Source organism: Pangasianodon hypophthalmus, chromosome 7, assembly GCF_027358585.1.
Source record: "Pangasianodon hypophthalmus isolate fPanHyp1 chromosome 7, fPanHyp1.pri, whole genome shotgun sequence".
Lineage (NCBI taxonomy): Eukaryota > Metazoa > Chordata > Actinopteri > Siluriformes > Pangasiidae > Pangasianodon > Pangasianodon hypophthalmus.
In genome coordinates, this window is record NC_069716.1 from 30,041,894 (window position 1) to 30,064,924 (window position 23,031).

Below are 23,031 nucleotides of genomic sequence, written 5' to 3' on the forward strand. Positions count from 1 at the left end.
CGTCCCGGATCGCCAGTCTGGAGCATTTCCTCTTTCCCTGGAGCTCGAGTGAGGACGTACACACACCTCCTGAACGCCTCATCACGCTGTTCCAGGGTGAGCCTCCGTCCACCGGGCTACAGCTCGCACCTCCTCCTGCATGAAGAAGTGTGTGGGAAGTGTGTGATGATGATGATGATGATGGTGTGTGTGTGTGTGTGTGTGTGTATTGCCCTGCAGATGCGTTATCGAAGTGTGTGGAAGAGGGCGTGTCTCCAGCTGAACGGACGCTTGCGTGTCTGCCTCTGCACCTCAACCTGCTCCACCTGCACAGAGTTCTGGGAAGGTAAACACTAAACACACACCATGGTGTTCCTCCACCAGGAGGCGCCGTCTTCATCAGATTCTTATTAGATTCCCCATCAGCAGCCTCGTATCGCAAGATGGGAAGAGATCAGCCTGATGGAGGCGCTATAGAGTGATATTCTGTGGAGTTTACGGTTATTTCTTGGATGAAATCAAACAAAAATGATTCATTTGTGCAGAAACTGTGAAGGAAATCTGTATTAGGAGAACATGCAACATCAGTATGAGTGTTTTCTCTCTGTGTGTGTGTGTGTGTGTGTGTGTGTGTGTGTGTGTGTGTGTGTGTGAGACAGGCTGAAGGAAGCGACTGCACTGTGTGAGAGCACGCTGGCCGTCGTCCCTCTCTGCTGCCCCCTGCTGGAGATCCTCAGCGAGCTGCACGCGGCAGGCGGAGATGCAGAAGAAGCGGCGAGTGTGTGGCTGCGTGCGCACAGGCTCCGCCCACACGACGCCCGAGTGTTTTACAGTCTGTGTAAATGTCTACACACACAGGTGGGTAAACACACATCTGTAAACATTAACACACACACACTTTACTGTAATGACTTCTGTAGCCAATGTGCAACACAAATGCATGTTAATGCAGAAGTGAAGTATACACCAGGCTTCACTGGTTGAGGCAGCACTGACTGTGCGTGTGTGTGTGTGTGTGTGTGTGTGTGTGTGTGTGCGTGTGTTGTAGGAGAGACACAGTGAGATTGATACGCTCTTCAAGCAGTTTGTGTCGTCTCTGTGTGACGGTGTTCAGGAAGATCTCCATCCTGCAGTGGTCTTACGGTGAGCGTCTGAGCGACTGTGTGTTTTACTGTGACGTTATTCAGCTTCTGCGTTTCTTCACGCTGTTGTATCTGTATTTTTGTGCAGGCACTTGCTAGGCGTCCCGTCAGAGGACCTGCAGCACTCTGTCCCCTCGCTCCCTGAGCAGCTCCACGATCAGCTCCCCTACCTGCACCTCACACACAGGTGAGCCACCTGGACCTCGTACTGACCTCAGATCTGTTTCTAGACTAGTAGTGTGTAGTTCATGACACTGTGTGTGTGTGTGTGTGTGTGTGTGTGTGTGTGTGTGTGTGTGTGTGTGTGGGGTTGCAGTTTCTGGCAGTCGGTGCGAGGCAGTGCGGCTGAAGCGGTGGAGGCTTTCGAGGCGGCTCTGGGAGCCATCTCAGATCTGGAAGTGGTGAAGAAACTCTGGCTTGAGTGAGTGCAGGAGAACACACACACACACACACACACACTCTGAACACTGTGGTCTTTCTAACTCTATACAAAACATTGATGCATGCTACAAGTTCAAGACACATGCCTGTAGCCTCCACAGAAGAACCGACACTGCATATAGCGTTCTAGGTGACGTAACTACATACAGTCTAATTGGTCCAATGTTCCTAAGATCTCTTACAACTGAAGATGAGTCCAAAATGTCTTGAGTCAAGTCCAAAGGCTCTAAGATACAACTCCAGTCAAGTCCCTGACCTGTAACTCAAAATGAGTCCAGAAATCCTCCGATTCTACTCAGCTGGAGTCAGAGACAATTCAAGCCCAAAGCACCCAAACTGTCCAAAATTTCTAAACTGCTACGAAAGTTGAGTCTAGAATCCCCGAGATGTGACTCAAGCCAGAGGAGATAAAGTGATCTTTACATTTACATTTACATTTATGGCATTTGGCGGACGCCCTTATCCAGAGCGACTTTATCTCATTTATCTGTAACTCAGAATGAGTTCACTGTGACCAGCCAAATTCCTTCTGAAGCTACTCAACTTAAACATCAAGTCTTTAATCAGTGAGCAGCTAAGTCCAAAGTCCCTAAGATACGATTTCAATACAAAATAACTGCGAAATGTCAAGTCCAAAGGTTTTAAGATAAACTCCAGTCAAGTCAAACATTCTGATCTGTGAGTCAGATCGAGTCCAAAGCCCATAATCAGTGTCAAGTTGAGTCCCTAAGCTGCTACTCGAATTGGGTCCAATGTTCCAGACTTGTGATTTGAGTTGAGACTCAGGATGAGTCCAGAATGTCTTGAGACAAGTCCAAAGGCCCTAAGATACAACTCCAGTTAATCCCTGACCTGTAACTCAAAATGAGTCCAATGTGACTAGTGCAAATTCCTTCTGATGCTACTCCACTGAAGTACAAAGTCCAGTTAAGTCTAAAATTCCTGTAATACGACTCGAAATTCCTTAACTGTGATCTGAGACAAGTCCAAAGGCCTTATGATGCAACAGCAGTTAAGTCAAAGCTCCCTGGTATTCAGATCTGATCCAAAGCCCTTAATCATGACAAGCTGCGACTAAGTCAGGTCCAAGGTTCGAGAGATGAAATAGAGTACTGTATTGAGTCCACAGGCTCTGATCTGTAACTCCGAATGAGTCCACTGTGATCGGTCCGAATTCCTTCTGATGCTAAGAACAAAGTGATGAACAAACTGATGCAAGTCTTTAATCAGTAAACATTTAAGTCCAAAGTTCTGAATATGTGACTCAAAAAGGTCCAAATTTCTTGTCAAATCCGAAGGCATTAAAGTGAAACTCCGATCACGTCCCTGATCTGTAACTCGAGTCAGTATTACGACACTAGAGTCTAGAATTCCTCGGATTCTGCTTGACTGGAGTCAGTGACAGTTCAAACCCTAAACTTCACGAAATTTCCGGAAGTGTTATTGTTTACCTTAAGTGTGTGTAGGATTAGCACATGTGTGTGTGTGTGTGAGCGCGCGTGTGTGTGTGTGTGTGTGTGTGTGAGTGTGTGTGTGTGCGCATGCTAACCACTGTGCCTCTCTCCCCAGTTATCTCCTCTTTACTAGCAGTAAGCTGGCAGGCCGAGATCTGCGTGTGTTCAGTGATCTGGTGCAGCGCTGCCTGAACACGATGCCCACCAGGATCAACCTGCCGTACGACAGCGCCACCTACTGGAGCTGCTACAGCTTCCACAACCAGGTTCTCCCTCTGTCACACACACTCACTCTCACACACACACACACACACACACACACACACACACATCCCTCCTTACTGCCATTCGCTTTAGCTGACCTTTTACTCTTCCACGTTTTAGCTTCCTCTTTTTCTTATTTTTTTCATCCTCTGTCTGACTTCCAAATAATTTCCTCATGTATGTATCACGATTTCGCTTCCCTCTTTTTCATACATCCTGTAATGTTTTTTCATTAGTGAGATCTTAGCTGGCTTCTGGGCTAAGCCTTCTGGGATTGAGGGAGTTGGAGTTGGAGGTGTAGTTATGGTTTATGGAAAAATGTCTAATCTATCCATGACGTCTGATCTCTCTGAGTTAGCGACTCCATATCTGCTTGCGCTTCCTCTGTTAGTTATCATCACTGGTCCTGTGGATGTGTGTTGATTATTTGGATGTGAACGTGTGTGTTACAGGTGATCTCGTTCTATCTGAGTTTTCTCCCTCCGTCGCTCCACTCGTCTGCGCTGGAAAGATTCAGACACTCGATGCCGAGCAACATCGAACTCAGCCTCAGGTATCCCACAGCCAGCCTTTAGGAGCGAGAGACTGCGCCCTCTTCTGGGGGTTAGTGGTGCGACGGGGTGTTCATTATAAGTCGTGTGTGTGTTTGCAGGGTTCTGCAGCAGGAGTGGAGCGACGATAACGTGGAGTACGTGAAGCTGCAGACGCGCCTGATGACTGCGACGGTTCCCACCTGTCTGTCTGTCTGGAAGATGTGAGTCCGCATCACCACACAGTGTCTGTCTGCATGAGGTTCAGTGTGATTCTCACGTGCACATTGGGGGCGGGAACAGAAGTCTGATTGGTTAAAGTAGACCGAAGTTTCTGTCCTGTATTTTCGGCTGAATGGTGCTGCAGAGCAGCCTGACCTTCCCCTGGGGGGAGATACTAGTGCGTCCACATCGCGTCTTTCCGGGAAGGAGGTCGTGTCTCCTGCTGTCTTTCAGAAGGACAGCAGCGTTTTCCCTCGTCTTGTCTTTTCTAGTGTCTCCCATTTCCTCTCGCCATTCCAGCAGGATTGTCTAATCCTTGTCCTGCTTGGTGTCCCTGTTGATCATCAGTTGTGTCCAGTCTTCTCATCCTTCTGTGAGGATTCCAGTGTCTCCAGTCCTTCTGTCTTTCCAGAGTGAGGGTAGTGCAGTGTCCTGTCTCTCATCTTTCCAGACTGTCTCTTTATCTTTCCTACCTGTTATGTTTCCTGGAGGATAGTAATGTATACTGCCTTGTTCTGGGAGGATGAAAGTTCACTCCTGGAGGATAATAGTGCATCCCGACTCGTGTCTTTCCTGATGGATGTTAGTGCCTCCTTCCTCTTTCCGGGAGCATGGTGCTGCTGCTGCTACTCTACCGACTAGTTTACAGTTTACAGCTCATGTCCCGCGTGTTTAGTGTCCCGCGTGTTTAGTGTCCCGCGTGTTTAGTGTCCCGCGCGTTTAGTGTCCCGCGCGTTTATTGTCCCGCGCGTTAAGTGTCCCGTGCGTTTAGTGTCCTGCGTGTTTAGTGTCCCGTGTGTTTTAGTGTCCCGTGCGTTTAGTGTCCTGCGTGTTTAGTGTCCCGCGTGTTAAAGTGTCCCGCGCGTTTAGTGTCCCGTGTGTTTATTGTCCCGTGCGTTTAGTGTCCCGCATGTTTTGTGTCCCGCACTCGTCTCACACTGTTGTGTATTTGCACTTTATGCAGTCTAGGGTTAGTCCATGGTCCTGGAGAAGCGATGGAATAGTTCGTTGCAGCATTTACACGCTGTAGAGATGACTGACAGTAAAAATGGACTTGACGTGTGACGTGTGACGTGTGACGTGGTAGCGTCCCGCCTCATGACTTTACATTAGGACGTGATGATGGAAGTCTGTCTCACTTTATAGAGTTCATTAGATGCTTTTTTTGTGTGTGTGTGTGTGTGTGTGTGTGTGTATGACTTGTAATTCGCGGTGTGTGTGTGTGTGTGTGTGTGTGTATGTATGACTTGTAATTTGAGGTGTGTGTGTGTGTGTGTATGACTTGTAATTCGCGGTGTGTGTGTGTGTGTGTGTGTGTGTGTATGACTTGTAATTCGCGGTGTGTGTGTGTGTATATGTATGACTTGTAATTTGCTGTGTGTGTGTGTGTATGACTTGTAATTCGCGGTGTGTGTGTGTGTGTGTGTGTGTGTGTGTGTGTGTGTTTTCAGAGCGGTTGCTGTACAGAAGCAGCAGAAGGGAAGAGCTGAGGTGAGTGAACACAGCATGCTTTCCGTCAGTGTGTGTTCCACATGATGTTATTTTGTTTAACGTGTTTCTCTGCAGGTTCAGCGTGCTCGACTTGAGAGAAATTTAGTGTGTTAGATGAACATAGGTGTGTGTGTGTGTGTGTGTGTGTGTGTGTGTGTGTGTGTGTGTGTGTGTGTGTGTGTTTTAGGTGCAGAAGCTTTACCAGCAAGCTCTTCAGAAACTGCCGCTGTGTGCTGCTCTGTGGAAAGATGTAATTTACATCCTTAACCACGTCACACGTAAATACACACTCGCTTTTGATGTTGTTTCTGACTGCTTTGTGTGTGTGTGTGTGTGTGTGTGTGTGTGTGTGTGTGTGTGTGTGTGTTCGCAGTGGCTCCTGTTCGAAGCTGCAGCTGGAGGTAAAACTGACACACTGAACAAACTGGTTGCGAAATGCCAGGATGTGGGAGTGAGTCTGAGTGAGCCGCTCAGTGTACACTCTCACACTCAGGACTCGTGAAGTCTGCAGTCACTCCCTCGCTCCCTCGCTCCCTCGCTCCCTCGCTCCCTTCCTCCCTTTTTCCCTTCCTCCCTATACCCTTAAAATCCCCCTCACACACCCCTGCTAAACACACACCATCCTCCCCTTCACACATCTATCACACACACTGCAGTAGATAGAGCGGCGTGCATGTGTGTGAGTGTGTGAGAGCGTGAGTGTGTGTGTTTGTGTGTGTGTGTGTGTGTGTGTGTGTCGGCAAGCTGAAGAACATGAACTCCAGCTAAGCAAGTGTGTGTCCTCCAAGTCGTCCTCTACGTAAGTATGGAGCTGATCACACAGCTGCTGCTGTTTCAGTGCTTTATTTTAGTTGTGTGTTCCGTGTGTGTGTTTTAATCCGATTTTATTTTGCTGGTCTGCGGCTCTGAGTTAACGGACTCTCTCTCGCCACAACGACGACGTAGCGATGTTCACAGTGACAGTATTTTAAAGATGGCTTCCTTCAGCTAGACGTTTATTTTCAGCATGTAACACGACGGACGAGTGACTCTACAATCTGTGAGGTTGTTTTAAGGGCTTAGAAAAAAAAACAGGATTAAAAACGGCTGCCAGACAGAAGTATTGTGTGAATCGAGCCTCATGGGCGTCGGCCGTGTTTATGGAGACTGCTCCCGAGACTGCTGAACGCTGCCACACGCTGGCCACGAGCCAGCAGCGATCCACGACTAACTTTATCTGCAAGTGTTTTTTTTTTTTTTCTTGTAAAAATATCTATTAATTAAAAGTATTCAGGAACATGCAGGAATGATTTTTCAACTGTTTTATTTTGTAATTGAAATATGTTTCAATTAAATTATTTTGTAAAGATATTTTTGCTTTTTTGTCTTTTTTTTTCTTTGACTTTAAACAAGAATCAAATCTCAGATTTAGAGTTTTTTAATAAAATAGTGATTAAATTCATAATTACAAAGTTTTGCTGAGGAAATCAAACTAATGTCAAGGAAATAAAAAAAAAAAGATAAGTAGAAATAAAAATGAGAAAAATATTGGTGTTGGAAAAAAATATCTGCTTGTGCTTTGAAAATCCGTATAAAAAAATTAATTAAATTAAGTTTTTTATAATAAAATTAATAAAAAGGATCTTGACTGAATTTGAGCTTTAGATTACAGTAAAGTGTGCTGATGAGCTGCAGATGGACTGCGATGCTTTTCTTTAGCTGATTAGATTTTATTCTGTATAAATGTTAGCGTTACAAGAACGTCTCGTGTTTGTGTAACACGAACAACAGTTAAAAAGTAAATAAAGAAATAATTCTTAAAAATAAATAAAATCAGCTCTTTGCCTGTGATTTATTTTATGAACACTACTGAAATATTCTGCTCATTAATTTTATTTAAATGCGTATAATTGTACTTTAGGTATTTGTAGAGGCAACAAAGATTTTTATTTATGAATTTTTCACTCAGAAGATATTTTAAAATTTAAAATTGTCATTAGATTCAAGCTGACATTATTTATAGAAGTTATGGAAGTTTGGATTAAATGCAAATTCAGTTTAAGTGACCAATTAAACATTATAATAATTATAAAATAATGAATATATAAACCCCAGTTTGAGAACTGTGGTACTTATTCATTAGAGAACTAAATCTACATCCGGGTTTCTGTAAAGCTGCTTTCTGATCATGTTTACTGTTAAACATGTTTTTTAAATAAATAAATGAAATAAAACAGAATTGAGGATGAAGCTGAATGGCGGAGCTGCGAGGTGAGTGACGCTGCAGTCGGCCAGCAGGTGGCGCTGCTCACGTGACTCTCTCAATCCGCTACAAACAGAGAGGAAGAGAAGAAGAGCTGCAGCTTTACAGCCTGAGCTGTGATCCTGCTAATCATTTATACTTTACAACATTCTGACAGGATTTCTGTTAAATACACAGTAAAATCTTATGGGTTTGAAAGCAGCGCTTCTGCACTGTGTGTGTGTTTGAGGAGATTAACGCAGATCTGCTGTAAATCCTGAGGTAAGTTGATCTGAAACTGCTAGCTGAGCTGCTCGGTCAACAGTTAGAGGCTGAATCCCAAACAGAGCGTCACTTCCTGTACAAGGGCACTAGCTAGGGCACTAGATAGGGCACGAAATAGAGCCGCTGCACTCTGAAGTGCACTAGATCTAGTGCAGAGGGAATTGGGATTCAGCCTGCTAACTTTCTATTTATTTATTTATTTATTTATTTACATGTTATTAAATTAAAACTGAGATTTAGTTTTTGTTCTGAATAAAATGATGAATTTATTTAGTGCTTTAAAAGCTTTAGTATTAAATCATAATGATTATTAATTAATTATTAATTACACTCAATACTAATCAATACTACACACTACACTACAGAAAATTAATAAATAATAAATAATAAATAACCAGACATGACATTTCTAGTTTTTTTTTTATAATAAAATGTGAACAGTTTATTCCAGTTTATTGTATTGCAGCGCTCGGATTTTACTGATTATTTAATCTGATTTCTTTTGGAGATTTTGATTTAAAATCTTTATTCTCTCTCTTCACGTTAATGAGAGAAAAAATAATCGCAGCTTGTTCCGCATGTTACTGAGAAACCGCAAAGAAGCGTAAACTCCTCTGTCCTGAAGACGTCAGAAAACTTACAGTTCCAGCTTTACCTCTGACTGTTACAAAGCGCTGACACTGGAGACTCCTTCCATACATGTTAAATATAAACTTCTCCTTACTTTAAGAAACCTTCACCAGAAGCGTGCGCTGTACACGTCCCTGTGAATGAGCTGTTGCTATAGAAACGATAACGTATCAGAGCGATAGCATTAATATAAACCTGCGCTACTGTCAGAGCTGCTGTTATAGAGAATTAATCAACCCCCTCTGTTTGTTCGGATCAGCTTTGTGAGGATATGCAGACAGAGGTGAGCAGCACGTCCGATGGAAGAACATCAAGCTCAGTGGGACACGTCACTCCTGTGGACCAACAGAACGCAGAAATCTGGAAGAAACCTCTGAAAGAGGAAGAAACTGATGAAGATGAGGATGAAGATTATTTCTGTAAGACCGTCGCGTACTTTAGTCCCGTTAGATAATAACATCACGTCTCAGTCTGCTGCAGTGTGTCTGCTGATGTTCTCACTCCTGAGAGGAGAGTCAATTTGAAATGTTGTGACTCTTTAGATGGAGGAGCTTCGAGCTCTGTGGAAGACGTGGAAGACCAGCAGAACGGAGAATTCCAGATACTTATAAAAGAAGAAGAACCGAAACATGACGACTTTCTGTGTAAGACTCAGTGATGATTTTATACTCTAACGGATTGTTTTTTATGATATTGGTATTAATTTAGAATTTATTAGACTCAAAGTTGGTTTATAATTAAATTAAACAAACTTAGAACGAAAAAAGAAGAAAAAGTGTTTATGAATAAAGTTCTGTTTATTATCTAAAGTAAACGATCACGTCTGAGACGAGATGCGTAGAATATTTTGTTCTGAAGATTAATTTCACGTGTGTATTTTTTCCTCGTTCCAGATTGTGAAGATTGCAGATCTTTCTTCATCAGCAAGTGTGAAGTTCACGGTCCGGCTCTCTTCATCCCCGATGTTGCGGTTCCTCTGGGGGTCGCGGACCGAGCCAGACAAACCCTTCCTCCCGGGCTAGAGATTCGGAAGTCCAGTATTCCGGACGCAGGCCTGGGAGTGTTTAACAGCAGTGACACTATTCCGGTCGGCGCGCACTTCGGGCCCTACCAGGGAGACACGGTAGAGCGAGAGGAAGCCATGAACAGCGCCTACTCCTGGGTGGTGAGTTGCTTCGTAGGACAGTTAGGTGTGGGATCAGGTGTTTTGTTTCGGTGTAGGATCTCTGGTGGGTTCTGCAGAGAACCGTGTAGATCCGGGATCACTGAACGGATAACGGAGGACGTTTTGTTCCTGCTGCAGTCTGTAGAAGCTGTAAAATAAGACCTGAGTACTGATCTAAAGCGTGTAAACACACTGAGGATCGCGGTTTAATTTCGGCTAGTCTTCTTCGTGTCTTCCTCCGAGACTTCTGCTCGTGCTGCGTCACAGTGCAGCGTAACACACACGGAGAAAATCGCTGTCTGCCCTCTTCTACATACGCAAGCTCACAGACGCACACGATTGGCTAGTGTTACTGTGATTGACAGAGGAGAGAGAGTATGCCCCTCCCACCTATGGACGGCTGCGTCATCGTCAGGATTTAAACCTGCGCTCTCCGGATGATACGGAGAACCGCGTTTTGTCTTCACACTCTCTTTACCTTTTATGGAGTTGTGTGGGCGTGGCTAAATGTAAACATTTATCGGCATAGATACGTACGAAGGAAATCAATGAAACGTTTGTAAATCTGTCTCTGTCTCTCTGCGAGGTGGTATCTTCTCTCACTGCTACGCTGATGAGGCTCTTCTCCTCCTCCTCCTCCTCGTCTCCCTCCTTCATGTTTCTGTTCATTTACATTTACATTTATGGCGTTTGGCAGAAGCTCTTATCCAGAGCGACTTACAATAGTGCTTTGAAGTCTATCAAAAATACATTCTGATATTGGCTCACTAGGTCACAAACTAGGAACACCATCAGTCCAAAACTCTGTTGGGGAGGTGATTTTTTGGTGAAAGTGCTAATTTAAGTACTTTATGAAGAGGTAAGTCTTTAGACGTCGTTTGAAGACTGCCAGTGACTCAGCTGTTCGGACGTCTAGGGGAAGTTCATTCCACCACCTTGGTGCCAGAACAGAGAAGAGTCTTGATGCAGGTCTTCCTTGTACCCTGAGAGATGGAGGGAGCAGTTGAGCAGTGCTAGAGGATCGGAGGGAGCGTGGTGCAGTGCGAGGTGGAATAAGAGCTTTGAGATAAGTGGGTGCTGGTTCTTTTAGCTTTGTATGCGAGCATCAGTGTTTTAAATCTGATGCAGCAGCTACAGGAAGCCAGTGGAGGGAGCGCAGCAATGGGGTGGTGTGGGAGAACTTAGGAAGGTTGAAAACCAGTCGTGAAGCTGCATTCTGGATCAGTTGCAGAGGACGAATGGCGCTCAGAGGCAGAGCTGCCAGGAGCGAGTCGCAGTAGTCCAGTCTTGAAATGACAAGCGACTGAACAAGCACCTGAGTGGCCTGTGAGGAAAGAAATGGACGAATTCTTCTGATGTTATAAAGGAGAAATCCACATGAGCGTGTCAGATTAGCAATGTGAGAAGAGAAGGACAGTTGATTGTCCATGGTCACCCCAAGGTTGCGTGCAGTAACCGAAGGCGAGATCAGAGAATTGTCTAGGGAAATTGCAAGATCCTGAGATGGGGATGAAGCACCTGGGATGAACAGCAGTTCAGTTTTGCTGGGATTAAGTTTCAGCTGGTGAACTGTCATCCATGATGAGATGTCTGCCAGACATGCTGATATCCGAGCAGAAACATGAGAGTCTGAGGGAGGGAAGGAGAGGATGAGTGGAGTGTCATCTGCATAGCAGTGGTATGAAAACCCATGTGAGGATATGACCTCACCAAGAGATCGGGTATAGAGGGAGAACAGGAGAGGACCAAGTACTGAGCCTTGTGGAACACCAGTGGAGAGTCTGCGAGGAGCAGATGTGGATCCCCTCCAAGTCACCTGATATGACCAATCTTCCAGGTAGGAAGCAATCTCGGCAGATCTCAGCATGTCTGGTGGACATCGCATCAGGGTTGGCAGCTCATCGCTTGAGACTAAATCCCAGCAAGACTGAGCTGCTGTACTTTCCTGGAGATATCAAGATCTTGCGATCTCTTTGGAGAACTCTGAGATCTCACCATCAGACAGAACAGGAAACGTCATATTTCTGGACAACCTCACATGCAGGTTTCTCCAACAACGTCTGGAAGATCAGGAGATCATTTCTCTCCACAGACGTCACTCAGGTGCATGTCAGGGTTTGACTGCTGCAGGTTTCTCTTGGCAGATCTTTTATTGAGGTCATATTCGTACATGGGATTTTATATTACTGCTACACTGATGACACTCAACTCATCTTCTCCTTTCCTCCTTCACTCATGTTTCTGCTCGGATCTCAGCATGACATCAGCTAAAACTGAATTCCAGCTGACTGAGCTGCCGTATATCCCTGGAGATGCATCAAGATTTTGTGATCTCAATGGACTTCAGTGGCCTTCACAGAGGACTTCTACAATGTGCTCCTCTCCAGCTGATCCAGAAGCTCCTCAGGTTCTTCCACACCTCCCCATTGCTTTGTTCCCTCCACCGGCGTCCTGTAGCTTCTGCACCAGATTTAAAACTCTGACGCTCGTCTACAAGGCCACAGAAACAGACCTCCACCTAACAAAGTCATAATCAAACCCCACTCGGCACCACGCTCGACCCGACCCGACCCGACCCATCAGCCCTCGTGATTCCAGGAAGAGTTTATCTCCGTAACGTTTAATAGAACTGGCCACTTCTAACGCATCGTGTTAATCGATAAAGTGTGAATGTGTAACGAATATTAACGTTTTTATTTTGCAGATACACAAGAGTGAGCAGTGTGAAAAATACATTGATGCCACATCAGAGCTGCACTCTAACTGGATGAGGTGAGAAATCTTTATGGTTTTTATTTATACTCCATATTTTAGGGGAAATACAAGAAAAACCTTCTTCCATAGCTTTTATTTTTTCTTTTATAAACCTGGCCAGACTGCTGCAACAGTGATACCGATATAAACTGGTGTAATAGTGTGACATCAGCGTGGAAATGAAAGCACCGTGTTGGTGTGTAACGCGTCCAAGCGACCGGCTAGAAACGGAGAATGAGAACATATCCATGTTCTCCAGCGTGTTTGTTAAAAACTAATATCAAACTCAATGTATTAAAAGTTCTACAGAACCTAAACAGGAGCAGTGCTACAGTCTTAGCCAGGGCTGGTTCTGTGCTGTGAAGCTTCCGGAAACCCGAATAAAACACGTCATGCTTGTTAATTCTGATCAGAAAAGAAGAAACCTGTTTTTCTCCCGAATCTTAGACAGAAAAAGTACCGAAGATGAAACTGTAAAAGTGTAAAAGTTTCTCTTTCGCACGAGCTGATTTCTCTCTCCCTCGTTTTCTTTCCTCCTTTATGAATCCGTCGTTCTCAGGTATGTGAATTGCGCTCGTAACGATGAAGAGCGGAATGTGGTGGCGTTTCAGTATCGAGGCGGGATTCTGTACCGCTGCTGTCGAGCCATCGAACCCGGACACGAGCTGCTGCTGTGGTACGAAGAGGAGTTCACGAAAGATCTCAGCGTCACCTTCAACTACATCTGGAACAGAAAGTGCTCCCTAAACGGTTCTGTCCATAACTTACCATTTTATCTGACTTATTTGGGTTTTTAAATTATTTTAGAATTATATTATTTGAAGGTTGTTTTTTTTTTACATTTTTTATAAACTCAGTTCAGCTCTTCAACCAATTAATGCGGTTTGGTTTGGAGTGTGAGGGCGGAGAAATATTAACCCGGGATTCAGAACCACTGAAGTAGAATTCAGTTCCTGGTTCATTACTGATGATCATGTGACTTGGTCACATGTTCAGGAATCTGTCGTGTCTTCCAGAGACTCATTAGTTTGATTATTTTCTGTGGGTTAATTCTGCATGAACTACATAGAAATATCAATTCTAATATCCTTTTCTACTGCAGGAATGAACACCATCCTTCAAGTCTTCTCCTGCTCCTCATGTCCACTTTCTTATACATCTAAAATTTATCTCCACAAACACATCAAGAGGTGCCACCATGAGGAGTACGTCCGACTCCTGAAATCAGGAGAGATTAAATACGAGACCCTGGTGGCCTCAAAAAGCTCCAATCCGTCCTCAGCGATGTCCTTCAGCAGTCTCAGCGCTGACACACAACCGCAGAAGGATTCGCTCCAGTGCTCGGAATGCGGGAAGGTGTTTATCCAGCGTAAACATCTCAAAGTGCACCAGCGCGTTCACACGGGCGAGAAGCCGTATCAGTGCTCGCAGTGCGGGAAGAGCTTCACGCAACAGAGCAGTCTCCAGCTCCACCAGCGCCTTCACACTCGAGAGAACCTGTGCCAGTGCTCGCAGTGCGGGAAGAGTTTTACTCAACAGATTCATCTCCAGGCGCACCAGCGCATCCACACGGGAGAGAAGCCGTATCAGTGCTCGCAGTGCGGGAAGAGCTTTAGCGAGAAAGGAAGTCTCCGACGACACCAGAACATCCACACCGGCGAGAAACCGTATCACTGCTTACAGTGCGGGAAGAGTTTCAGTGAGTTAGGAACGCTGACGCGGCACCAGCGCGTTCACACCGGAGAGAAGCCGTATCAGTGCTCGCACTGCGGGAAGAGTTTTAGCGAAAGAGGAAACCTCAGAACACACCAGCGTATTCACACGGAGGAGAAGCTGTATCAGTGCGCGCAGTGTGGGAGGAGCTTTACTCACCAGAGCACTCTCCAGCAGCACCAACGCATTCACACCGGAGAGAAGCCCTATTACTGCTCCGCGTGCGGAAAAAGCTTTACCCAGCAGGGCAACTTCCAAAAACACCAGCGCATTCACACCGGAGAGAAACCGTACCACTGCTCACAGTGTGGGAGGAGCTTCATTCAGGAGAGTCACCTCCAGCTCCACCAGCGCGTTCACACTGGAGAACAGCCGTATCACTTCTCAGAGCAGGAGATGAGCTTCAGTGACTGAGGAACTAACTGCAAATCAAAACGCCGTACACAGGATGCTCCTGATATGATTTTATATAAATAAAGTGGCTTGCATAAATATTCACAAGACTACGACACAACCGTGACTCTGTGTAGAGGAGATCTCAGCGAGCGGGGATTAGTCCGAGAAACAACCAAGAGGCCGAGGGGAACGCTGAACACGATGCTACCACCACCATTCTTCTCAGGGCTTCCACAAAACATAGCTCTTTGTGCTGACGACAAACAGTTCAGTTTTGGTTTCATCAGACCAGAGAACCTCCTACACGTGTGTCCTGAGTCTCAGAACAGGATTTCATATCGGTGTTTTTCAGTAATGTCTTTCATTTTCAAGTCCAGGTTGTGTGGAGTGTTGGTGTTGTGTGGAGTGTTGGGGTTGTGTGGAGTGTTAGTGTTGGGGTTGTGTGGAGTGTTGGGGTTGTGTGGAGTGTTGGGGTTGTGTGGAGTGTTAGTGTTGGGGTTGTGTGGAGTGTTGGGGTTGTGTGGAGTGTTGGGGTTGTGTGGAGTGTAAGTGTTGGGGTTGTGTGGAGTGTTGGGGTTGTGTGGAGTGTAAGTGTTGGGGTTGTGTGGAGTGTTAGTGTTGGGGATGTGTGGAGTGTTGGGGTTGTGTGGAGTGTTAGTGTTGGGGTTGTGTGGAGTGTTAGTGTTGGGGTCGTGTGGAGTGTTGGGGTTGTGTGGAGCGTTGGGGTTGTGTGGAGTGTTGGGGTTGTGTGGAGTGTTGGGGATGTGTGGAGTGTTAGTGTTGGGGTCGTGTGGAGTGTTGGGGTTGTGTGGAGCGTTGGGGTTGTGTGGAGTGTTGGGGTTGTGTGGAGTGTTGGGGTTGTGTGGAGTGTTAGTGTTGGGGTTGTGTGGAGTGTTGGGGTTGTGTGGAGTGTTAGTGTTGGGGTTGTGTGGAGTGTTGGGGTTGTGTGGAGTGTTGGGGTTGTGTGGAGTGTTAGTGTTGGGGTTGTGTGGAGTGTTGGGGTTGTGTGGAGTGTTAGTGTTGGGGTTGTGTGGAGTGTTGGGGTTGTGTGGAGTGTTGGGGTCGTGTGGAGTGTAAGTGTTGGGGTTGTGTGGAGTGTTGGGGTTGTGTGGAGCGTAAGTGTTGGGGTTGTGTGGAGTGTTGGGGTCGTGTGGAGTGTTGGGGTCGTGTGGAGTGTTAGTGTTGGGGTTGTGTGGAGTGTTGGGGTCGTGTGGAGTGTTGGGGTCGTGTGGAGTGTTAGTGTTGGGGTCGTGTGGAGTGTTAGTGTTGGGGTTGTGTGGAGTGTTAGTGTTGGGGTCGTGTGGAGTGTTAGTGTTGGGGTCGTGTGGAGTGTTAGTGTTGGGGTCGTGTGGAGTGTTAGTGTTGGGGTCGTGTGGAGTGTAAGTGTTGGGGTCGTGTGGAGTGTTAGTGTTGGGGTTGTGTGGAGTGTTAGTGTTGGGGTTGTGTGGAGCGTAAGTGTTGGGGTTGTGTGGAGTGTTAGTGTTGGGGTTGTGTGGAGTGTTGGTGTTGGGGTTGTGTGGAGTGTTGGGGTTGTGTGGAGTGTTGGTGTTGGGGTTGTCGTTGTCCTGTGAGCAGCTTCTCCATCTGCGCTGTGGATCTCCAGCTCCTTCAGAGTTCTCCTTGTCCTCTTGGTTGTGTCTCTGACTAATCCCCTCTTTACCCGCGCTCTGCCTCTCTGCCTCTCTGCCTCTCTGCCTCTCTGACTCTCTGCCTCTCTGCCTCTCTGCCTCTCTGACTCCAGGTGGACGTTCTCCTCGAGGCAGAGTCTCGGTTCTGTCACGTTCTTTACCTTCTCTAATAACAGATGTAATGTCGCTCTGCGGGAGGTTCTCTGAGTTCTGGGTATTTTTTATAACGAAACCCAGACTGATATTTTTCCAGAACTTTGTCCCGCACTTGTTTTGATGGCTCTGTGTTCTTCATGATGCTGTGTTTAGGTTCTAACACTCTGGGTTCTTGCAGGAACAGGAGTATTTACACTGAGATCATGTGACACTTTATTTACACTCAGCTCGACTCATTATCTCACTTCTGATAGAAACTGAACCAGAACTAATTTAGGGGGTGAATACTTATGCACTTACGACTTTTATATTTTTATTTATAAATAATTTTGCAAACTGGATTGATTTCCAGTGCTTCAGTATTATGGGATGTTTTGTGTAGATTCATGACATAAAACCCTGATTAAGTCTGTTTCAGTTCTAACCTGTAACACTGCGACGTGTGGAAAAGTCCAAGGGGGTGAATACTTATGCACAGCACTGTATTATTTTACTTTATTATTTTTTTAGAAGAAACCACAGCACTCAGACTCGTCCACAAGGACTGAACGATTCCACACGAACACAAACGCTGATCATGGACACACTGTGGAAGCATAAACATGTCACAGGTGTGTAACAGCGAGACAGGTGAAGTGTTTAGAGAGACCAGGGTCCGATTCTTTAGGCTGTTTGTGTGATGAAGGACAGACAGGTGTCTCCTGCACACGGCCAGGTGAGATCACACGGAAGTGCTGATTATTCCTCCCAGCTCTTACTCTCTGTACTAATCACTGTGTTCACTGTCTAATGGAATCAGTCTAAAGCTGAATAAACAGTTAGAGCTGCTAAATAGTGAGACTTTCTCCAGTGTAAGTAAATAAAATATTACAGTTTATAGATCAGCTTATATACCTTAGTAGGATTTAAGTTATATTTAAATTATATTTAAGGTAATCTACAGTATATTTTTAATCCATCTGTTTCATTTTCTTGTCACTCTGTTGAACCTGCTTTTCTCTGTACGTGTAAATAAAATCCTGAACATGCTTTCGAGTAAATGTTTCTCATCAGTCGTGTGTGAAAACAAGCGACCTTGAGGAAGCTGGAGTCCAAACTGCTCAGATATTAATCATGTCATAATCATATATTACTGTATAACATGATGATACACTCGTCGTTTCGTGAGAAAGAGACCAGCGTGGACCTGAAATGTCTGTATCTGGACCCTGAAATCACTTCAGATCAAACCTGCGAAGCCGAGCGTCTCGTTCGCTTAGTGAGAGAGTGCGCCGCGGCAGCGGAGACATCACTCACTGCAGGTTCATACAGGAAAACTTTCCTCTTTAACACTCCACATCTTTATATTTTTATTTGCTTTTTTTTAGGGAGCGCTGAATTGTGTCAGTGTTTTGTTAAAAATAAATAAAATGCAACGTCTTACCTGAAACTACTTATTTACACTTATTAATATGAATTATTTTTGTTTTTAGGAAACAAAACGTCATGTTTCCTTAATAAACTAAAGTGTTTGTCAGCTGATCAGCTGAAACTTCTTCACAGCAGAACTGAGCTGCTGTTCATCCAGGTGATTCATCTCCACGTCAGGACCTTGTGATCTCGCTGGACATCTCTCTGATCTGGACATCTCTCTGATGGTGGTGTGTGCTGGTGGTGTGTGTGATGGTGTGTGATGGTGGTGTGTGTGATGGTGTGTGATGGTGGTGTGTGTGATGGTGTGTGATGGTGGTGTGTGTGATGGTATGTGATGGTGGTGTGTGTGATGGTGTGTCATGTGTGATGATGGTGGTGTGATGATGGTGTGTGTGATGATGGTGTGAGTGATGGGAGATGATGGTGTGAGTGATGGTGGTGTGTGTGATGGTGTGTGATGGTGGTGTGTGTGATGGTGGTGTGTGTGATAATGGTGGTGTGTATGATGGTGTGAGCGATGGTGGTGTGTGTGATGATGGTGTGTGATGGTGGTGTGTGTGATGATGGTGTGTGTGATGGTGGTGTGTGTGATGATGGTGTGTGTGATGGGAGATGATGGTGTGTGTGATGGTGGTGTGTGTGATGATGGTGTGTGATGGTGGTGTGTGTGATGGTGGTGTGTGTGATGGTGTGTGTGATGATGGTGTGTGATGATGGTGTGTGTGATGGGAGATGGTGGTGTGTGGTGATGGTGTGTGTGATGGTGGTGTGTGTGATGGGAGATGATGGTGTGATAGTGGTGTGTGTGATGGTGGTGTGAGTGATGGTGTGTGATGATGGTGTGAGTGATGGGAGATGATGGTGTGATGGTGGTGTGTGTGATGATGGTGTGTGTGATGGTGGTGTGTGTGATGGTGTGTGATGATGGTGTGAGTGATGGGAGATGATGGTGTGATGGTGGTGTGTGTGATGATGGTGTGTGTGATGGTGGTGTGTGTGATGGTGTGTGATGATGGTGTGAGTGATGGGAGATGATGGTGTGATGGTGGTGTGTGTGATGATGGTGTGTGTGATGGTGTGTGAGTGATGGTGGTGTGTGATGGTGGTGTGAGTGATGGTGGTGTGTGTGATGGTGGTGTGTGTGATGGTGTGTGTGTGATGATGGTGTGTGTGATGGTGTGTGAGTGATGGTGTGTGTGATGATGGTGTGTGTGATGGTGTGTGAGTGATGATGGTGTGTGTGATGGTGGTGTGTGTGATGGTGTGTGATGGTGTGTGATGATGGTGTGAGTGATGGGAGATGATGGTGTGATGGTGGTGTGTGTGATGATGGTGTGTGTGATGGTGTGTGATGGGGATGATGGTGTGTGTGATGATGGTGTGTGTGATGGGGGATGATGGTGTGTGATGGTGGTGTGTGTGATGGTGGTGTGAGTGATGGTGGTGTGAGTGATGGTGTGAGTGATGGGAGATGATGGTGTGTGTGATGATGGTGTGTGTGATGGTGGTGTGTGTGATGGGAGATGATGGTGTGATAGTGGTGTGTGTGATGGTGGTGTGAGTGATGGTGTGAGTGATGGTGTGTGATGGTGTGTGATGATGGTGTGAGTGATGGGAGATGATGGTGTGATGGTGGTGTGTGTGATGATGGTGTGTGATGATGGTGTGTGTGATGATGGTGTGTGTGATGGTGTGTGAGTGATGGTGTGTGTGATGATGGTGTGTGTGATGATGGTGTGTGTGATGGTGTGTGTGGTGATGGTGTGTGTGATGGTGGTGTGTGTGATGGTGGTGTGAGTGATGGTGTGTGTGATGGTGGTGTGAGTGATGGTGTGTGATGGTGTGATGGTGGTGTGTGTGATGATGGTGTGTGATGATGGTGTGTGATGGTGGTGTGTGTGTGATGGTGTGTGAGTGATGGTGTGTGTGATGATGGTGTGTGTGATGATGGTGTGTGTGATGGTGTGTGAGTGATGGTGTGTGTGATGATGGTGTGTGTGATGGTGGTGTGTGTGATGGTGTGTGTGATGATGGTGTGTGTGATGATGGTGTGAGTGATGGTGGTGTGAGTGATGGTGTGTGTGATGATGGTGTGAGTGATGGTGTGTGATGGTGTGATGGTGGTGTGTGTGATGGTGGTGTGTGATGATGGTGTGTGATGGTGTGATGGTGGTGTGTGTGATGGTGGTGTGTGATGATGGTGTGTGATGATGGTGTGTGATGGTGTGATGGTGGTGTGTGTGATGATGGTGTGTGATGGTGGTGTGTGTGATGGTGGTGTGTGTGATGATGGTGTGTGATGGTGGTGTGTGTGATGGTGGTGTGTGATGATGGTGTGTGATGATGGTGTGTGATGGTGTGATGGTGGTGTGTGTGATGATGGTGTGTGATGGTGGTGTGTGTGATGGTGGTGTGTGTGATGGTGTGTGTGATGATGGTGTGTGTGATGGTGGTGTGAGTGATGGGAGATGGTGGTGTGTGGTGATGGTGTGTGTGATGGTGGTGTGTGTGATGATGGTGTGTGATGGTGGTGTGAGTGATGGGAGATGATGGTGTGATGGTGGTGTGTGTGATGGTGGTGTGAGTGGTGGTGTGAGTGATGGTGTGTGTGATGGTGTGTGTGTGATGGTGTGTGATGGTGGTGTGTGTGATGGTGGTGTGAGTGATGGGAGATGGTGGTGTGTGGTGATGGTGTGTGTGGTGATGGTGTGTGTGATGGTGGTGTGTGTGATGATGGTGTGTGATGGTGGTGTGAGTGATGGGAGATGATGGTGTGATGGTGGTGTGTGTGATGGTGGTGTGAGTGGTGGTGTGTGTGATGATGGTGTGTGTGATGGTGGTGTGTGTGATGATGGTGTGTGATGGTGGTGTGTGTGATGGTGGTGTGTGTGATGGTGTGTGTGATGATGGTGTGTGTGATGGTGGTGTGAGTGATGGGAGATGGTGGTGTGTGGTGATGGTGTGTGTGATGGTGGTGTGAGTGATGGTGTGTGTGTGATGGTGTGTGATGGTGTGTGATGATGGTGTGTGTGATGGTGTGTGAGTGATGGTGGTGTGTGGTGATGGTGTGTGTGATGGTGTGTGATGGTGTGTGTGATGATGGTGTGAGTGATGGGAGATGATGGTGTGATGGTGGTGTGTGTGATGGTGTGATGATGGTGTGTGTGATGGTGGTGTGTGTGATGGTGGTGTGTGTGATGGTGGTGTGTGTGATGGTGGTGTGAGCGATGGTGTGTGTGATGGTGGTGTGTGTGATGATGGTGCGTGATGGTGGTGTGTGTGATGATGGTGCGTGATGGTGTGTGTGATGGTGTGTGATGGTGGTGTGTGTGATGGTGGTGTGTGTGATGGTGTGTGTGATGGTGTGTGATGGTGGTGTGTGTGATGATGGTGTGTGTGATGGTGTGTGTGATGGTGTGTGTGATGGTGTGTGATGGTGGTGTGAGTGATGGTGTGTGTGATGATGGTGTGTGTGATGGTGGTGTGATGGTGGTGTGTGTGTGATGGTGGTGTGTGATGGTGTGAGTGATGGTGTGTGTGATGGTGTGTGATGGTGGTGTGAGTGATGGTGTGTGTGATGATGGTGTGTGATGGTGGTGTGTGTGATGGTGTGTGATGATGGGGTGTGATGGTGGTGTGTGATGGTGTGAGTGATGGTGTGTGTGATGGTGTGTGATGGTGGTGTGTGTGATGGTGTGTGATGGTGGTGTGTGTGATGGTGGTGTGTGTGATGGTGGTGTGTGTGATGGTGTGTGATGATGGGGTGTGATGATGGTGTGTGTGATGATGGTGTGTGATGGTGGTGTGTGTGTGATGGTGTGTGTGATGGTGTGAGTGATGGTGTGTGTGATGATGGTGTGTGATGATGGTGTGTGATGGTGGTGTGTGTGATGATGGTGTGTGTGATGGTGGTGTGTGTGATGATGGTGTGTGTGATGGTGTGTGATGGTGGTGTGTGTGATGATGGTGTGTGTGATGGTGTGAGTGATGGTGTGTGTGATGATGGTGTGTGATGATGGTGTGTGATGGTGGTGTGTGTGATGATGGTGTGTGTGATGGTGTGAGTGATGGTGTGTGTGATGATGGTGTGTGATGATGGTGTGTGTGATGATGGTGTGTGATGGTGGTGTGTGTGATGATGGTGTGTGTGATGGTGGTGTGTGTGATGGTGGTGTGTGTGATGATGGTGTGTGATGGTGGTGTGTGTGATGGTGTGTGATGGTGTGTGATGGTGTGTATGATGGGGTGTGATGGTGGTGTGTGATGGTGTGAGTGATGGTGTGTGTGATGGTGTGTGATGGTGGTGTGTGTGATGATGGGGTGTGATGGTGGTGTGATGGTGGTGTGTGTGATGGTGTGTGATGATGGGGTGTGATGGTGGTGTGTGTGTGATGGTGGTGTGTGATGGTGTGAGTGATGGTGTGTGTGATGGTGTGTGATGGTGTGAGTGATGGTGTGTGTGATGGTGTGTGATGGTGGTGTGAGTGATGGTGTGTGTGATGGTGTGTGATGGTGGTGTGTGTGATGGTGTGTGTGATGATGGTGTGATGATGGTGTGATGATGGTGTGTGTGATGATGGTGTGAGTGATGGTGTGTGTGATGGTGTGAGTGATGGTGTGTGTGATGGTGTGAGTGATGGTGTGTGTGATGGTGTGATGGTGGTGTGAGTGATGGTGTGTGTGATGGTGTGTGATGGTGGTGTGTGTGATGGTGTGTGATGGTGTGTGTGATGGTTCAGAGCTCCACTAGGGGGCGATGTGCAGCTTCCCCCGCTATAAAGCCGCAGCAGGAGAAGAAGCGGCGCTGCAGCAGCAGGAGCAGCAGGAGGAGGAGGAGCAGGAGGAGTTGTTGTGCTTCACATCCTCTCATCAGCTGCAGTGGAAATGTTCCTCACTGAGCGCCATTAAAGCTGATCGCGTTCAGGATGAAGGCTGTGCGCTGTGTGTGGCTTTAAACCGAGTCGCTCAGTGCTGCTGCAGGAGCTGAGGTGAGTCTGAGCTCCACATCCGCATTTCTCTCAGCCGAGTGTGTGTGTGTGTGTGTGTGTGTGTGTTTACGTTCACAGATCCAGCACTAACGCGTTTAATTATTCTTATTCAGAGTGAGAATCTTTCTAAAGCCCTCAGAATGAGAGTGAATGCATGTA

The 23,031-nt window shown here is 46.5% G+C and overlaps 2 protein-coding genes across 2 annotated transcripts in view; both read left to right on the forward strand.

Moving 5' to 3' along the window:
* The window catches only part of LOC113525440 (zinc finger C3H1 domain-containing protein), a 30,707-nt gene extending 23,834 nt beyond the window's left edge, over positions 1 to 6,873 (forward strand). Inside the window, exons 24-35 of the mRNA XM_053235605.1 lie at positions 1 to 96; positions 220 to 325; positions 639 to 837; positions 1,028 to 1,122; positions 1,210 to 1,308; positions 1,438 to 1,542; positions 3,132 to 3,282; positions 3,733 to 3,833; positions 3,933 to 4,034; positions 5,484 to 5,523; positions 5,711 to 5,773; positions 5,897 to 6,873. The exon at positions 1 to 96 is cut by the window's left edge and continues 142 nt beyond it. Coding sequence (XP_053091580.1) covers positions 1 to 96; positions 220 to 325; positions 639 to 837; positions 1,028 to 1,122; positions 1,210 to 1,308; positions 1,438 to 1,542; positions 3,132 to 3,282; positions 3,733 to 3,833; positions 3,933 to 4,034; positions 5,484 to 5,523; positions 5,711 to 5,773; positions 5,897 to 6,025 — 1,286 coding nt within the window. The 3' untranslated portion in view covers positions 6,026 to 6,873. The remainder of the gene's footprint in view (positions 97 to 219; positions 326 to 638; positions 838 to 1,027; positions 1,123 to 1,209; positions 1,309 to 1,437; positions 1,543 to 3,131; positions 3,283 to 3,732; positions 3,834 to 3,932; positions 4,035 to 5,483; positions 5,524 to 5,710; positions 5,774 to 5,896) is intronic.
* Positions 6,874 to 7,541: 668 nt separating this feature from the next.
* The window catches only part of LOC113525446 (zinc finger protein 271-like), a 39,411-nt gene continuing 23,921 nt past the window's right edge, over positions 7,542 to 23,031 (forward strand). Inside the window, exons 1-7 of the mRNA XM_034305636.2 lie at positions 7,542 to 8,026; positions 8,919 to 9,078; positions 9,202 to 9,303; positions 9,553 to 9,824; positions 12,529 to 12,596; positions 13,138 to 13,328; positions 13,681 to 14,665. Of these exons, the coding sequence (XP_034161527.2) occupies positions 8,931 to 9,078; positions 9,202 to 9,303; positions 9,553 to 9,824; positions 12,529 to 12,596; positions 13,138 to 13,328; positions 13,681 to 14,665 (1,766 nt within the window). The 5' untranslated portion in view covers positions 7,542 to 8,026; positions 8,919 to 8,930. The remainder of the gene's footprint in view (positions 8,027 to 8,918; positions 9,079 to 9,201; positions 9,304 to 9,552; positions 9,825 to 12,528; positions 12,597 to 13,137; positions 13,329 to 13,680; positions 14,666 to 23,031) is intronic.